Source organism: Cloeon dipterum, chromosome X (genome assembly GCF_949628265.1).
Source record: "Cloeon dipterum chromosome X, ieCloDipt1.1, whole genome shotgun sequence".
Classification (NCBI taxonomy): domain Eukaryota; kingdom Metazoa; phylum Arthropoda; class Insecta; order Ephemeroptera; family Baetidae; genus Cloeon; species Cloeon dipterum.
Window position 1 is genome coordinate 7,624,646 of NC_088790.1, and position 17,850 is coordinate 7,642,495.

General features: G+C 40.5%; 1 protein-coding gene across 9 annotated transcripts in view; it reads left to right on the forward strand.

Moving 5' to 3' along the window:
- sei (seizure) overlaps positions 1-17,804 on the forward strand; it is a 100,190-nt gene extending 82,386 nt beyond the window's left edge. For 5 of the 9 annotated variants that reach the window (XM_065494023.1, XM_065494025.1, XM_065494029.1 and 2 more), the window contains 19 exons: positions 6,042-6,285; positions 6,795-6,988; positions 7,685-7,839; positions 7,900-8,020; positions 8,075-8,195; positions 8,328-8,488; positions 8,548-8,696; positions 8,876-9,018; positions 9,082-9,275; positions 9,334-9,557; positions 9,617-9,735; positions 10,070-10,219; positions 10,812-11,027; positions 11,473-11,674; positions 11,738-11,879; positions 11,935-12,053; positions 12,329-12,572; positions 13,069-13,290; positions 13,345-17,804. In XM_065494023.1, coding sequence (XP_065350095.1) covers positions 6,042-6,285; positions 6,795-6,988; positions 7,685-7,839; positions 7,900-8,020; positions 8,075-8,195; positions 8,328-8,488; positions 8,548-8,696; positions 8,876-9,018; positions 9,082-9,275; positions 9,334-9,557; positions 9,617-9,735; positions 10,070-10,219; positions 10,812-11,027; positions 11,473-11,674; positions 11,738-11,879; positions 11,935-12,053; positions 12,329-12,572; positions 13,069-13,290; positions 13,345-13,416 — 3,192 coding nt within the window. In that variant the 3' untranslated portion in view covers positions 13,417-17,804. The remainder of the gene's footprint in view (positions 1-6,041; positions 6,286-6,794; positions 6,989-7,684; positions 7,840-7,899; positions 8,021-8,074; positions 8,196-8,327; positions 8,489-8,547; positions 8,697-8,875; positions 9,019-9,081; positions 9,276-9,333; positions 9,558-9,616; positions 9,736-10,069; positions 10,220-10,811; positions 11,028-11,472; positions 11,675-11,737; positions 11,880-11,934; positions 12,054-12,328; positions 12,573-13,068; positions 13,291-13,344) is intronic. The other 4 variants (XM_065494024.1, XM_065494030.1, XM_065494027.1 and 1 more) reach the window with 4 other exon arrangements.
- Positions 17,805-17,850: the final 46 nt, after the last annotated feature.

Genomic DNA, 17,850 nt, shown 5'->3' on the forward strand with positions numbered 1-17,850 from the left:
GTCGGGCCGAAATTTTAATGAATACACTCGGCAAACACGGTGCAAAAGACGGGTCACAGCCTCGGATGGGCTGATTAATAAAGCATTAGCACGATGAACATACACGCCCCTGTGAAATGGAAGAGGACCGAGCGGAGCCCTCCGTGAATGTATACCCGTGGAATTAGCAGAGAATGACACACACCTGCCTCCGGCGGCCAATCTTGTTACTTATTAATGCACGAAACCAAATAGAAAATATTATGAAATACGCGAAGCGTGTGGGCTGTGATTTCTGCTCTGTATGAATGAGAATCGTTACGTTAATTTGATGGACGTCGGTTGCCCTTTGAAATTAGGGAAATTACTTTTTATAGCTAAAGGTCAAACCATGTTTACCTTTATCGATCGAGTGAATTCAATATCGATTAGTTATTTTTCATATTATTCCACAACGCAATTGTAGTACAAATGACGTACCGATTAATCGTAATTATTCAAAATATTCCTACTAACCTACTTGAGCATGAATGATTATTTAATTAAAGCTACCAGGAAAATTAAAAAAAAAACATCTAGTTTATGAAGCAATATGTGCGTCATATAGTTTTTAAGGAATCTGCATTACATTCTCCTTATTATTAAGCAAAAAATCGGTGAATTTATTGTAAGCGCTTGACCTCTTTCTCATTATTCCATTAAGTGGTGAATCCCTTGGTTTGTCATGACTCTAGCTGCTTCGAAGTCCTTTTATCCCCTTGACAACATTTTGAACCGAAGACAAATAAAATACAAGTCTGCCACGAAGCTTGCGTGCTCAGCCAGAGAAAGCCTAAGCACACTTGACATTTATGAGAAGCTAAAGAATGTGTACGTTTTATTGCATTTTGTTCGCTGCCGTGATATTTCTACTTTCGGGCCACCGCTTTTATCAGTCGCTCGTACAATTTTAATATCGGCGACCACATAGCTTCCCTTTGTAATTTACGTAAATCACACTGGCTGCGCCGCGAGGGCTAAAACGGTTTGCTTACTGATTTAATAAGTGGGCCGGAAAATTCTACGCTTGATTTTGTCCGCAGCAATATTGTTATCGAAGTTCAATAGTGCATGCTGTCCTCTGAACTGGGTCACCAGCTTGCCAGCCTCAAATCTTGGTTAAAAGAGTTGTGAATTTGCGCTAAATAAAAAAAACTCATTCGTTTCTGGAAAAGCAGCGCCAGTGATTAAAGCATTCATTGTCTTGAATACATGCTGGTTACATTGCCGTTCATTAGGGGGAAACAATGCCAGCCTTTATGGCGAAATAGAAAGGTATTATGGCAATCATTTCTAACCAAAAGTCCAAAGCAAGTTCCAACATCTTCTTTAAATAATAATTAAGTTGAATTTAGAATTTAAATACATATATCTTTTGGCTCAGTTTGCTGTCTGAGTTTATACAGAAGTCAGTTTCTGCTTTATTGGCTTTATCAAACAAAAATCTGGAAATTTGTATGTCTATTTTATAAAAAAATTATTGAACTTGATTTGGAATATTATGAGTAATTAAGAAAAATTTTAACCAACAGAATTGGCTGAGGGCTCCCCTTAAAAAATTTCAAATTTACAGTTCTGCCCACTTCATTTTTTAGGCATAAAACTTGAAAATTTTTGTGGCTTAATAACGTGAACATTTATAGCGAGTTGTCCCAGCGGGCAGAGTTTAGTAAGCGCTGGCAAATATGGGAGCCGCAAGCAGAACAATAAAAACGCAGCAAGCAGTCTCGCTTCGCAAAGATACAGCGTGCGTGCCCTCGCGAAAAGTATGCGCGGGAGCGAGCGTAAAAAAAGAGGAGCGCCGGCTGGAAAGAGAGTGGAGCGACCAAGAATATCTTTCGCCGTCGTCATTACAGTGTAAACACACACCCTGCTTTCTTTGCACAAAGAGTCTATCTTTCTGCGTGTTGACTCCTGGGTGAAAGATATCGTTACCCAAATGCGGCCAGCCCGGCCAAAGAAAGCTCGTGTTGTACGTGAGAGCTGCAGTTTGTGCGTGCGCGTAGGATGTGGTGCTCGCTTCCGCGAATTATTATTTCCGTGTTTTCCTCGACTCGCCTGCACGAGGGCTCCCATAATTTAATTTCGCACAGTGTGACATGCTGGTCAAAATGAATAGCCGCACGGCTTACATTATTAAAAGGAGCTCGTCATTGCCACAACCACTTAGGGAGGTATATATGAGAGGAGTGTAGCACTAGTTTCCACCCCTAAATGTTAATGCGTAAATTAAAACCCGAAATTTTGCATTAATTATTTAGACGCACTTTAAACTTTCTCTTATAAAATTTCAATTTTGTTAATGACACTTCTTTTCAGCCTGGGTATCTAATTAATTTTAATTTTGCCCCCAATTTTACTATAGAGTTACAAAACAAATATTAGTGTTATTATCTTACGCAGAATTCAATTGACCCCAGTGTAAAATAAGCAAATTTCCTGTGGTACTAATAAGGTAAATTTATTCCTCAAACACGATAGGGAAAGATCCAAGTCCGTTTATCAAAACACGACGCTCATGAACAACGTCGGTCTTTATTAACCATCGTCAACAAATCAGTCAAATTCAAGCTGCTGGTAGCGACGGAGCGTCAAATTACTCCGCGCGGCTGTTGATTAACGCATAATTTAGTGTTTTCATCAACTGAAATTAATTTGCATGCGCCGTGGCGCGTATGTGGCAAAATGAAACGGGAAATTGGCATTTTGATAAACAAGGCAACCAATTCAGCAGACTTCGTTTATTTTCAATTAAAATCTTGTTTGGAATCATTGAACTTTCAGCCGGCAAGAAACAATTGCCATACCACGACTAATAATTGTATGACCCACATATCGCGCTGGGTCACGCTTATTTCAATAGCAATGCCTGTATTTTCATAATTAATTTAGAATGGTGATGAAGAGAGCCGCACCTTCCGTGCAGTATCATAATTATGGCAGCAGGCGAGCCAGGCTACGGTGTCTGTGTTCATGCAAAACCGTAATGATTTACCTTACCGCGTATTGTAAGATGTCCCATTATGCATTTAGGTGTTGCCCCCGTGACTAAAAACAGGCATGTCCTTTTGTTTTATGTGAAATTAAATTGGAGCCGCATGTAATCCATTCGCTATTTATTGGACTAATCTGGATTAAATTTTACACGTTCGGAACGCCGTCTGCATGCTTATGTTGCGAATGGTGATCGTTCCCGCTGGAGTACCGTTTCGCTTTTAATGGCCTTAACTCCCAACTAATTGATTGTGCGTCGCAGTTTGTTGGCTTTTATTGTTGAGCATTTACAAGCTGCTGTCGTGTTCAGAAAACAAATTTGGGCGTGACAGCGAGTGACGATTTATGCGACAAAATAGTCGAGAACTTTTTTATCTTGATTAATTTATGATTTATTTAGCTGCGCTACTTCTGTCGTAAGGGAGCCGAAATAAATCAGAATTGTGATAACAATGATAAGCAAAAGAAACAAAGTGTTTTGTGTTATTGACACGAAAGCTTTCTAACCGGCTTGCCAGCTACACGGTGGTATTTGCCTTCTCACAAATTACCCCCGCTTCGAAATTTCGTATGCTTGGAAGCGGGCAAATGAGAAAGAGGGTGCCAGGGCACTCGGTGCTGCAGGGACAATAAAACTTGCATGACCTTTCTGGTAAACTCACAAACTTTCGCTTCTTATAACGTGAGAGTCAGTCAGTTTTTCGTTTCGAGGGATCTGGTGTGGCGTAAAATTTTAGATCCGATTCCCTCTACACTAGCGGAAATAAAAGCGTCCTCGGAGACGCAGCTGCTTGGTATTTCATGCGGGCGTAATTATATTTTCCTTTGCCGGGCCACATCTATGGCAAGCTCGCAGAAGAGCAGTTTTACTGCGAACACGCAGCGAGAGCGGCGCGCAATATTGATTCCAATTTTGCTTATTGCATTATACAGTATATGTACCTTACCGTCGGAGCAAGTGAGCCCTCCTCTCAATTCGCGATGCTATATTCAAATGTCGAAAACGGCCAAATAAAATTTACCGCTGCCTTGTTCAATCTACCGACAACTGCGGTTTCCTCTTTGCACTCTTCATTTTATCCCAAACGAACGAAATAGGCACTGTCCGCGCACAAATCCGATTAACACTAGGATGGAAATTAACCCTATCATGACCGGCAATAAAATCCAGTTCCCGACCGCAATTGGTTGCAGGCTAAGGAAAAAGGTCTTGTTAAACTTATTTTTTTTTAATTAACTGTATGTATGACTGATGCAAACATCTTCAGAAGCTTCTTAGTAATTCTAAGCATGAACTGAAGAAGCAAAAAGTTTTGCAATTCTGCACAATTTTCCTCTTCTCTGTTTAACGAAGCGCCAAGAGGCACTTTCTTGTTTTAACGCAGTTCTAACTTTCCCAATTAATTACTGTGAGATTCATAAACAAACTCGCGTTTCTCCACTTGCCGCAGCTATAAAAGCGGAAAAATTTGCGTGCGCGTGCCTTTCTGGCCTTTCTGGGATACGATCGCGGCAGCCCATAGGCGTCGGCGAACGAGCTTTCTAGTGGTCAGAACTGAGCGTTTCATGGCCGAATGCTAATTAAAATGCGGAATGTTTAAAAAGAAGTTCCAAAGGGGGAACGAGAATCGATATTATGCATACACGGCCGACCGCCCCACCAACCTATACAAATCAACTCATTCTCAATCTCGGCATTTGTACAGCTCTCGCGTGCCCGCGTGTGTATATGCAGCTGTAAATCAGAACACGCGTCCAGGACTCCCTCCTGGCTCATCGTGGGCAGCTTGCGTGTGAACGACTCATATCCGAAGCCAAATTGCAATATGGCCAGCTGGCGAAAGAGTCGCCGTCTCATACAACCGGCTTCATTATTTCTTATTTTAATACGATCACGATCTACGACCGACTAATTCAACGTCCGCGATGCACATTTGTTGTCCATGGGACGTAATTCACCCAGCCCGACGAAGGAATCCCTGATTAAAATACAAATTAGGGCCTTTCCACTGGTATTGCTTAATTATTTCCCGTGCTGAATGCTGAGCTCGAGTTCCTAGACCACGCAAAGGAATTTTCATGGCGCGCATGGAAGGGTGCACGTTTGACCTATTTTCAAACTAAATCGCGCGCTCCAGCTTGCTAATATCCTGTTGTCAGACGCTATTTTTCACGTGTTTGACGGGTCGTGCGGTATAAGAGATTGGGAAAAGAAATGGCTGGCGATGACGAGCCTGCTAAATCGGTTTCTCCAGCTACAAAAATAGCCACGTGACTCTGATTGTCCGAACGGTTATTACACATGAAATTACTGCATTGATGAATGCCAGAACCACGCGAAAGATGAATATCTGGACGCCAGGAAATTGGTGTGATTTTCTTGACAAGTTGGTTATCGTTCTAGCGTTTCTGGGTCATTTGGTGTGAGCGCTGGCGAAGCGAGGCCGCAATAATTTCCCCCGCGGTGAAGGCGGAAAGAGTTAATTGTACTTTTTTTGCCTCCGCTCGCTGGACGCTCAACAGGGGTTGCAAGGAAATGCAGAGGTGATTAAAAGAAAATGTCGGTTCGTTAAGGATTTCTTGTATGCACCTTCACGTGCAACATTTCCGAGGGGTTCTTTTCATTACGTAACCTGGAAAATATTTTATAATGCATTTTGTCGTTCACTCATCGTATTTAATAGGTTTCCTGCTTCCTAAAATCCCGCTTTACCTTAGCTTCTCTAGCATATAATTCCCCGGCTTGGTAAGCCACGTAGTAAATTTCCATTAGTATTTTCCCCTTCTTTCCCACGAAAAATGCGTTGCGCGCGGAAAAATTGGAATGCTCATATATCACCGGGTGGGCGGCTGAGCGAGCATGTCGGACAGCAAAAAACGCGCAGCGGTGCCCACCAGAGAATTCACCGGCCGTGTTTTTCCGCGGCGCGCACCTAAACGCACCACCGACCGCACAATGCCTAGATGTAGTGGAGAAAAGAGCTTTCCAGCTAATGAAAATTGATTTTTGCGCTTCTGTGTGCCGGCAGGTGTTGTCATTAGGAGCGGACGTCCTACCAGAGTACAAGTTGCAGTCCCCGCGGATCCACAAATGGACAATTCTGCATTACTCGCCATTCAAGGCGGCGTGGGACTGGATCATCCTTATCCTAGTCATGTACACGGCCATTTTCACGCCCTACGTGGCCGCCTTCCTCTTGAACGAACCCGACCACAGCAGTCGCAAGAACAAAAAGTACGGCGACGACCCCATTGTTGTCATCGACCTCATTGGTAAGTCAAGGCACACGTAACTTAATAGGAAAACTATTGAAAAAACAAATGAAATTTTTTAATGTTATATAACTACTCAGTTATGGTTATTTAAAGGTTTCGTCCTCTAGCATGCAGCATCAGTTATGTGGTTTTGCTAAAAAAAAATAAACCGAATTTTTCCTCCAATCAACATTTTAAAAATCCCTTCCAATTTTTTAAATTAATAAAAATAAAACTCAGCGATTTGATTAGATTAAATTCAAGACGTTGAACCCAATTCACAATTCAATTGCTATAGACTTCCAGTTTAATGAACCGCTTAATACAATCTGAACTAAATAGAGTTGTGCAAATATTGGCTCGTGGTGTGCCGTAATTGAAAGGAAACTGCGAATCAACATCAGGAGCGTGACTGCAAGATATTGCTTTGTTTGATGTACAAACGGCACAAGTGTACATACCTGTAATATATCGCGTGGCAAGATGATTGAGTTGCCGGCGTATTTATTTGTTGCATGCGGTTGCAGTGGACGTGACGTTCATCATCGACATTCTGATAAATTTTCGCACGACCTACGTCAACTCCAACGACGAGGTGGTGTCGCACCCTGGCAAAATCGCCGTGCACTACCTGCGAGGCTGGTTCCTGATTGATCTGGTCGCTGCTATCCCTTTCGATCTGCTCCTCTTCGGTTCGGACACCGACGAGGCAAGTGAAAATGTATGCCCTGGAATGCGTAACTATTTTTCTATATTTTTCGTCTTTTTTGCACACATACACATACCACAACATTAAAACATATGTCCCTTTCTAATTTTTAACCTAAAATGATTTTTAATTAATCGTTTAACAACCATGACCAGCACGATGTTATACATCACGAACCACTCTTTTTCTTTTTACCATGAATCATGTTTAATTTTAACCCAGTGAATGTTTCGCCCATTTTCGTGCTCATATTCAAGAACCCACATTTTCGAGATTAATATGGCTTTGAATATTTCCACTGCGTTAAGTTCCGAAGTGGTTGGCAGTGAATGGGTCACCACTATGTTCGAAAGTTTCCTTCCACGTAATCAGTGAACCCCCACAATATGGGTGTAAGTATGTGAAGGGCGGCACACTGATCACCTATAGTGAGAAAATCGTAGGGCTGCAACCGGCCGAGCGTGGGTGTCTTGCAGAAAGTATAATCTATTCGCAAAGGGGCTAAGAGATACTCCTTCTAACATATAATAATTAGAGTATATTACGAATTAAATTTTTTTTTTCATAAACAATTTTGAAACCATCAAGTTGAATGGGACTATTGACGGAAACAAAGACAAGTGTAGACGCACACTGGAAAACTTGATCGCACTCTCAGGCACTAATTTTGTTGGACTCTTGGGAGTGAATTTCGCCTGTTTTTTGCAGACCACCACTCTGATTGGGCTCCTCAAGACTGCTAGACTGCTCCGACTTGTGCGGGTAGCTCGCAAAATCGACAGATACTCCGAGTATGGCGCCGCAGTCCTCTTGCTCCTCATGGCCACATTTGCTCTCATCGCACACTGGCTCGCCTGCATTTGGTAAGTGCTGCGTGAGTAACGATGACGCAAATTTTTACCGCTGCAATTTTCGCCTTCCAGGTATGCAATAGGAAATGCAGAGCGGCCGCTCTTAAAAAGTAAAGTGGGGTGGTTGGATCTCTTAGCAAACGATACTCACCAATTTTACTACCCCAACAACACTGGCGGGCCTTCGATAAAGGTTTGCGCGTTTGCATACGTCACCCACGAAATTACACCCATTGTTTTGTTTCAGTCTCGTTACATCACAGCGTTGTATTTTACGTTTAGTAGTCTGACGTCAGTAGGGTTCGGCAACGTAGCGCCTAACACGGATGCAGAGAAAATTTTTACCATTTGTGTGATGCTAGTGGGATGTGAGTTGACCTTATAAATATTATCGATTCATAATAAGCGAGTAAAAAATTTATTCTTCATTAGAGAGAAAAATATGTTATGTTACCCATTGCTCTGCAGCAAGATATTGATCTCTCCTCTTCTGCTTCCAGCACTTATGTACGCCAGTATATTTGGTAATGTATCGGCGATTATTCAAAGACTTTATTCCGGTACTGCGAGGTACCACACACAAATGTTAAGAGTGAGAGAGTTTATTCGTTTCCACCAAATTCCAAATCCATTAAGACAGAGGTTAGAAGAGTATTTTCAGGTAAAAAAGTTAATTTAATGGAGATTTCATGATTTTAACTAAAAATGTGACCTTTGCAGCATGCGTGGACGTACACGAACGGAATAGACATGAACAGTGTCCTGAAGGGGTTCCCTGAGTGTCTTCAAGCCGACATTTGTTTGCATCTCAATAGAAATTTGCTCAACAACTGCTCTGCATTTAGTGGGGCATCGCCAGGTTGCCTAAGGTAAGTTCGCACGACGACAACGAAAAAATCTCTGCGCAGCTCTTGACCCAGTTTGCAAATTTCTACTGCTCGAGCGGTCATTGATATTTTAATTTTGCCGGGAAGGCAGAATGCTGTCGCGCTCCGTGTCATTTACCCCGTTCCTCGTGTAATTAACCACGCAACCCTTGTCTGGACAGGGCATTATCTATGAAATTCAAAACAACCCACGCGCCGCCGGGTGACACTCTGGTTCATCGAGGCGATGTGCTAACGTCCTTGTATTTCATATCGCGGGGGTCAATAGAAATCCTCAAGGACGACATTGTCATGGCCATTTTAGGTGCGTTGCTCTTTTGTACCCGCTCCCAGACGGGATAACGTGTGCTTGCTTTCGTCCTTACAGGAAAAGACGACATATTCGGAGAAAACCCGTGCGCTCACCCGACCTTAGGCAAGTCCTCGTGCAATGTCCGGGCTCTTACTTACTGTGATCTGCATAAAATACACCGTGATGACCTGCTCGACGTGCTGGATTTGTATCCCGAGTTTGCCGAATCCTTTACCACCAACCTCGAAATCACCTTCAACATGAGAGACGTGAGCAACGGCCCTTTTTCCATGGTGATAAGAGTAACGATTTGTTCTTGTTGCGCAGGAGGAACTGGCCGGAGTGGATCCGCTTGTGGCTCGACGGAGACCGCCGATCGCCTCCAGGTCAAACTCTCAAGACCGGGATTCCGACGTCAGAAAGGCTGCTTACAAATTGCCAAAGAAAAGACGAGCTACTCAAGCTAGCACTGGCTCTGGTGTTTGTACTGTGGCTGACCTCAGGGAGCAGCGGCAGGACGACGAAGATTCCAGCGAAGATCACTCAGAGTTGTATGAAATCACGAGACGCTTTCTCGTCGATTGATTCTGACGGGCCACTTTTCTTCCAGTGATAAATCAGGGCACGGTATCCTGGAGTTCTCGCCAGATAAAGCAGGACGCGACGTGACTCCTCTCAATCTGGACTTCAAAGAAGAGCCAAAATCCTCTGCTCTAAACTCCTTGTCAGGTACGCAGAGTGCTCGCGCGCCCCTTACGACTTGTTCTGTTTGAAACAAAAAGTCTTTTGAAACAGATCTCGAACTTTTTTTCTCACTGGATCAACTTTTCATATTTACCTGTGTGCAGTGATTTTTCACCGACAGATATATTGCATCATTTTTTTCATGCATCCTGCCTGCGAATTTTGAGTATTTTTTGCCTGGTTACATAACACTCTGTTGGCATTACCAGTCATGTTTTGCTGCAACCTCTCGCAGTATGCATTCGTTAGATCTCTATTGTTTGACATTTTGCATTTGTTTTTGTTCGTCTCCTCTCAATCCTCGTGGCCACGTATGCAGGCATGCTCAACCAATTGAAAAGGAGCTTCACAGACCTCCGTATTCATAAAAGCAACAGCAGTCACAGCACTGAACACCATCAGCGATTGCGCGAGCAAGACGAGCACGGATGCGTTCTTGCTATTTGTGATGATAAAGACTCGGCCAACGGTAAGCACAAGCACCACACAGAAAATCGCGAATATTTTACGCTGGATGTTGAAAAAATTTGTTAGTAAAAATTGGTCCATCGCTGAGAAAGTATCTACAACTATATAGTTTAACCGAAATGAATATTGTCAATAATTGGTGTGTTTTAAATGCTTCTTGCTTGATTTCTTTAGTTAATAATTGTTATACATCACTTAGTAGCTTAGATAATGAATACTCAATAGACAGAAACATAATATGTATTTAATTAATTAAATATGTGAAACAAAACCAGTTGTGAAATAAGTCTAGAGGTCAGTACGCATATTACGTGTTTAAACAAGCTTGGAGCTTCAGCTTAAAGGCATTGTAAAATCTGCTTATCAAGGCTTATTGGCTGCTGCCGATTCAGCTTGAATTAATTTAGCCGCTGAAGCAACGCAGCTGAGCAAGCAGATTTCCGATTTGCCTCGATGTTTCTGCCGTTTCTGTCGCACAGTTTGAGCGTTTGTGCCCGTGTTTTTTGGTGTGTGAGTGTGCTGGAAAAAGTGGCAGCGAGCAATGAGTAGAGTGAGTTTAACCCTGGTACTGTTGGCTTTATGTCCCAATGTAGGTAAATGGATGAGAAAGCAGAAACCCCTAACCACCTCAGCCACCACAACCACTACTTCTTCTTGCTCTAAGACTCAGCAAGCAACTTCGACACCACCAACAACGCCGCAGGACTCAGTAGTCGCTTTGGATTTATGCAAATCTAAGCATGGCACTCTAGCAGTTTCTGTCCGTTGCTTAAAAAAGCAGGAACCTCCTTTACTAATTAACACATCAAGTAGGTGGCTAGATGTACAATTTCTGAGTGTGTTCCCTATATTAACCGAGTTCTGCTTGGTTTTACATTTGTTTCGTTCTGCGCATTGCGTCTGACCGCAGAAAATGTTTTCTCTCTCGATTTCAGTTTTTGCTGATATAGTTCCTGGTTTTCTTCATTTCCATTTGAATATATCGTTGTACAAAAATTTAATCATAAAACTTCGTGATCAGTGAACATAAATACATAAATCGATCGACTCGCCATTCTAGCGTGGCTGTTAATATTCACTTAAACACTTCAAAATTGTATTACATTATATTTATCTGCACCTTTTTGAGAAATGCAAATACACGTTTTAATAATTTCCAACGCAAAACTTATTTATTTTTTCTTTCACTGGTGTTTTATGCGCTTGTCACGCTTGACTGTTTAATAACCGCGAGCTGCGCTTGTTTTTCAACAGGTGCGGAAGCAATGGTGCCTCGAATCGAGGAGACCGTCCTCGAGCAAAGCGGCGAGGATGCCAAGAAGCAAAGTCCAAAGAAACCTAGCCTCTTGGCCCCCTCGCCCTACGCGACTCCAGAGCCATCGCCACAGCCCTCCGCCACGGCATGTACATGTTCTCCCGTTGTTGAAATCAACGCTAGGATCGATCTGCTCAGCAGGTGCAAAATCCTCTTCGAAATCAGTCCGATTCGGTTTTAAAACAACGCAATTCTGTTCCTCAGGCAACTGTTCAATTTGGAGCAACAGGTTAGCAGCGATATGCGCCTCATCCTCTCTCTGCTGCAAAAACAGACTCCAATGCCACCGCCACTGAGGAGAGAGACTTCCTCCTCGGCATCTTCACTTGGACCTGACCTTAGAGAAGTGAGGGCAGTTACCTAGGTGAAGGTGCGGCTAAAATTTCGGAAAACTGTTCCAGACTTCATCTGACTACACAACTTCCCGATCCACAAGACATAATCGACCTCCTTTGATGCACAGTAGCCAAAGTGTCCCACAACAAGAAGCATTCCCAAGTGACATCCAAAGGCCTTACAGGTACGATACTCCTGACTCGAGTATTTTTTAATTCGCAAAAAAACATGGAAATTTAAGATTTTCGCTATTTCTCCAAATTTAACCAAAAAATTCATTATTCCATAAACAGTGTTTTTAAAATAAGTAAAATCAAATTTGATTTATTTGTTAATTCGTTTTTAGAATGCCTTTCAATCATTATTAAAATTGCCATAGGAAAAAATGTGAAAACCCGCAATGGAAAATGTTTTCAAATTTTTTTGCAACCTCTGTCTTATTAAAGAATGTAATTTCAGACTGGAAGGAGTTGAAGGGAGCGTGGAGAGTCCGAGCGGCGACGATGCCGAGCGGGCCATCGCTAGCGGTGGCTTTTCGAGCAGTCCCAGCAGTCTAGGTCCAACTTGCTCCAGCCATATGCGATACAGCTGCAGTTGCAGTCCAAAATGTCCGTCCTTACCCCAGGCAGTGGCTGAACGATTGTCCATGCCCACTGGACAGCAGCCTTCACGCAGCCAGTCCCAACCATCTGACTTACCGCAGGTGAGCCCCTGAAATTTTGAAACTTATGCAACATGCGCATCAGATATGGCCTGCCGGTTGCGTGAAAATTTGATATGGGAATGATCTATATAATATACTGTTTTTATCCAAGTTCACTAGATGGAATTCTAATGACTAAATTTGCTAAACAACTTGTGGACAAGAAATTTGATGTTGTTGTAAATGTCGATAATCATGAAATTTTGACCCACAAATTTTTGTTTTTACTCGTCATCTAATTTTCCCCAATACAGAGCTTCGAAATATTTTTTAAAATAACAAGTCAATTTAAAATAACTGGATTATGATCTAGTTGATTTTGCCTCCAGTAATTGTTTTTTTATAAGATCGGTCCAAAAATTCATAGGGCTCCTCCCTCGTCTGTAAACGATTTAAAAAAAATACTAAAAGGCTACCATTTTGACTGATCATCTGACTTAAATTCCTAAACTAAATGAAAAACGAAAAAACTAATTAATTTATGGAATTCACGTAGGCTCATTTGAAAGGCACCAAAAGACGAGCAGGGTCACTCCAGCTGAAGGAAATTCCAAGCAGCTGGCTCTCCTCAGCAACGACGCCGCTCAGACCAAGGCACGACTCGAGAGAGTCCAAAGAGTCCAAGGGAAGCGAGGCCGAGTCTTGGGAGTTTAGATCAGCCACTGAGGCGCCAATCGCGCGTCTCGAATCGCTGGACGAACTCGACCAAGCGTCACAGGTTGGCGCAGCTCATTAATCGCCGTGCAATCGCTCACAGATGAGTTATTTTCAGGGAGCTGATAGTCCACATTCCACAGAAAAGCCTTGCGCAGAGCAGCAACAAAAACGATCGTCAGATGTGTAGAGCAAAGGAAAACTAAATTTAACCAAACGAAATTAGAGGATAAAGCACCCGCCGCACACACTCGCATACACTTACTGATTGCCACGAAATGAAGAACAAGCATTATAATCTAATAGAGCGCACTTCAAGATTTATAAAAACTGTTGTTTCTTTGCCCAGCTGCTGGATAATGTTTTCATTGAGACACATAATGCAAACTACTTATTGTGTTAAATGATGAAAGCGTCAACAGTCAATCTTAAATGAAATATTTAAATTTTACCAGTAATTCATTTGATATGATTAAGGCTGTTGATGTTTCTCGTCCATTCGAGCGCTGTCACAGGCAGAGAAGGCGTTTTTAGAAAAGCGTCTCATTAATTCGCACTAATTACAAATTACGCTTCTTCGACTAGTTGATTTTGCTACTTTACTAGAAGCTTTGGTAGGCCCCATCAGAATAAGCAACTTACCAAGTTACGAAGAGCACTGTGACTATTATTCCCATCATGAGATTATTCTTTATGCAATGAAACATGCACAACGATGAGTGGAACATTTGTTATGTTTCATATCAATATTAGGCATGCAAGAGTGTGAAATCATTAGCAAGGCTGTTAATTCGATAGCTATGTCGCATCGGTTTCACTACGATAGAAGTCCACAAAACGCATTATAAAGGTAGAAACAATTTATTACCATAACGCACCTGAAACTCTCTATCATTAATTCCTTTCCATTGTAGATTTTTGCCCCATTGCCTGTTCTCTGTAAATACTGGCGCAATTGACTTAAACAAAAATTTAAAAAAAAATCAAGATTGGCTCGAGAGAATCGTGAAATGCTGGCCCATTTTTCCAGAGTCATTTGTATACACTGCTTATGGTTATAGTTTAATATGAAACGCAACTTTAAAGGAAAACCAAATGGTAATAAGCTTTAATAATTTACATAGAAATATCATTTGATCTGCATAACAAGAATGCGTACGCAAATAAAATATCAATTAAGTTCTGTAGAAAAAATGAAATCATTTCGGACCAGCATCACTTGTAATCATTCACAAATTTCTCCCGATGTAGATCACTATTTACCATTAACTTTTAAAAGTACGTTCAGACCTGGAGAAATGGTCGGCAATTTCTTTCCCTAAAAAGTAAGGGCAAACATTGGATGAATATGCTGAGAAGAGAAAAAGCAAACCTCATTAATGCACTACACTGCTACTTGTGTAAAAAATATATTGTTAATTATGTAAAATTATCAAAACAAATTTAAATATAGCTGGGACATTACAATTCATTGTTGATTATCAAACACACTGAATGCAGGTTCACGGTCACGAGAAAAGCGACGATAAAAGCTGATGTGTACTGTGTTAGCTCATTTTATTATTGAAGTTTTTTATGGGGGAGCGCTGTAAATTTGAAAAAGGGTTTCGTGTATACTACGTTCTTCATATTCATACCTAATGTGGACATGACAGATTATTTATACTAATTGTAGTGAAGTGCGTAGCAAATGGAAAAATGGAGAGATTAAAGCTTGATGCTTGAGCAGTCTGTGTGCAAAAACAAAAACTTTGCTGTCAGATCTAATTAACAACGGCTGCTCCAATACTGCCAAAGAATTCCGCTAAATTTCTCTAAATTTAAGTTGTTATATTAATTGAACAGAGAGTCACACAATGCGTAACTTTCCCAAGTTACGATGGCGGAACCAGAAGAGGGGAACTGAACATGGGTTTTTTCCACGTAAAATACACTAGTTTTATTTTATCCTCACCCTCTGGTTAAATTATCGCGCGATCTGTATGATTGATTGTTAATCTCTCAGGTATATATATTTATTAATATTTAAGCAGAAGTTCAGCATTAGAGTGAATTTAAAGTGTTTAGCCACACGTTGAAAGTGAGGGATTATTGCGGTGAGAATTTAGGAAGTGAGATAATTAGTTACAAGTAAGTTTAGTATTTCTACGCGGTTGTGAAAACTTTACCAAAAATAGGGACAACAATTCAAACACAAATGCACTACTTTTAAAAAAGGAAATCGTCTTCTCTTGAGCAGTCTAGTCGAGCAAACATGCCGAAATGCGTGTGTCTATTTTTTGGAACAAAATAGCGGCTCAGTACGTTAAATTTTCGATCGATTGAAAATTAGGTGCATGTGCAAAAATGAGGTGAATTAATTGGGTCAGCTCAGTTATGGCAATTACACATAAATATGCATGCACAGCGCTCTCAAAATAACTTGCAAACAAGCTTTAATAAAAGCTACATGACCAAAATTTTGATTGATTTTGATAAAGAAAATTAAAGAAACTAAAATCGATCATATCCGAATGAATGTTAAAATAATTTGCAAATGAGCGGCCTTTGTAATTGAAATGCTGTTGCGGCATCAGCTTAAACAGAAATTTAAAAGAAAACAAAAAAATCGAGGTGGCGCTTTGTCGTTTCTCTACCTACATGACTCTAATTCCAAAACCTTAAATGCTAAATTTTGTAAACATCAAAAAAGGGTAAAACTTATGAACTCAGAAGTTATAAATTTGTAGTTTTGATTCAGCGTTGATCTGCCAGAGACGCGACGAAATTAAATTGGATCTTTACTGCTGTGATCGCAAATATTACTGTGTATTAAAATGTAATAAAGGCAAATGTTAACAAATTAGTTAAGGAAGGCAGTGGTACATAAATATTATTTAAATTAGTTGCAATTGACCGAACCCAATAATAAAAAAAACAGGACAAGGGCCTGTCGTGATAATGTTTCTATCAAGAAAATCATGGTTAAAATTGTAAAAAAATTGTAATATTTATTAATATTATATTATGGTGAAAGTTTGCGTTTCCCCAGAAGACATGATGAACGAATTTGTTAACAATTAGATTCCGTGCCTTGGTTTAAATCAACTAAACTCGTTTGAAACACTCGCAAATACAAAATTAGTCCGATTTTGCTTTTTTTACGAAACGTTAATATACGAGCAACGAGATCGATTTTTCGTTCCAAGTACTTACTTTTGTACATACATTTCGGGGGGAAATGGATTAATATTACGAAAGAGATACACAAAATACACGCCAATTTGTACCTGGCTGCAGCCATTATTCCACTACTGAATTCATTCAAAAGTGTGCTCGTGTGTCTGTCTACATTTGAAGCGCGCGCGCAGTTATAGAGATCCTAATAATTGATGATCAGAATAAATAATGGTTTTGAAGCGCAAGCTTCGATTTAATAAAAAGCGGTTAGACCTAGTTGATCAATTGAATTGTAAACTGAAAGCGAGTAGCGAAACTTTTTTATGCAATTAGAGAGTGCGTTCGTAATTACCTTAGCTAGCTTTTGGAACGAGCAGAGTAGACGCGGCAAAAACAGATCAGTTATTTGTAAAAAGTGGTTTTTGCATGAAAATTATTACATTTAAATTTTCAAGCACCCCTCATAGCTAACGAGTTGACAATTAAATAGCGATTTAAACTTTAAGAGAATTAGCTGCTGAATTAAAGCGCCCTCGCATGAAAGACAGAATGATAAATCATTATAAAATACTGACAAAGGAAAAATGTGGAGCATAATACCACGCGTTGTAAACATTTTGTTTCAAGAAAATGGTGCTTTCACGAACACACACGTTAAGCTTTTATGATTGTGGATTTTTACTTGCAAAAAGCTTTGCAGCGTTGTGCCCTAAGAAGAAAAATCAAACTGAACGTAAGCACTCATTGAATTTTTCACAGCAGTTGATTTGTCATGTCAGATAAATTGTATTGTAACTTATTCAAAGAAGCTGCAAAACTCATCATAAGACTGATGAAAATGTTAAAAAATATCCAGCAACAAATCGCCAGAGAATATTGTTGTGGAAATGACAACACAAGAATTATTACTGACCACGTTAATTCTCATATCAATGTTTTCGGCCAATTTTCCTCTTTTTAAAACATATTCAATTTCAACACGGTTTTGCCGTCATTGCTTGCAGACGAACATTCGCGATGTTGATTTTATGAATGTTAAATGAATGTAAATTACAAAAAAAAAATGAAAACAAAGCGGCTTTCGGTGTCATCCAAAGTAAAATATCGCATATCTGGGACGTTTGAAATTTTGCCAACTCAAAAAAGTCGATGAACGTATAATAGCAGGATATTCATTTTCTGTGATTTTCAATTTGGTGATTTGTTTGTACGTGTAAATAGAAAGAAAGTATGCTATTGATCGTGAGAAAATACTGTGTACGAAAGTCTTTGTTCAATTACGAAATAAAAAGGATGCTTCAGTAAAAAAGAGCAACTTCTACGAGATATACAACTAATTGTTATTATGATAACGCATCATCCTCATTCTCAGTATGACTTGTCATGATATTATTTTGCAATAAACACGCTGGCACAAAACGACTAGTTTTATTAATTCATTTCTCACTGAACTCTCGAAGGTTTT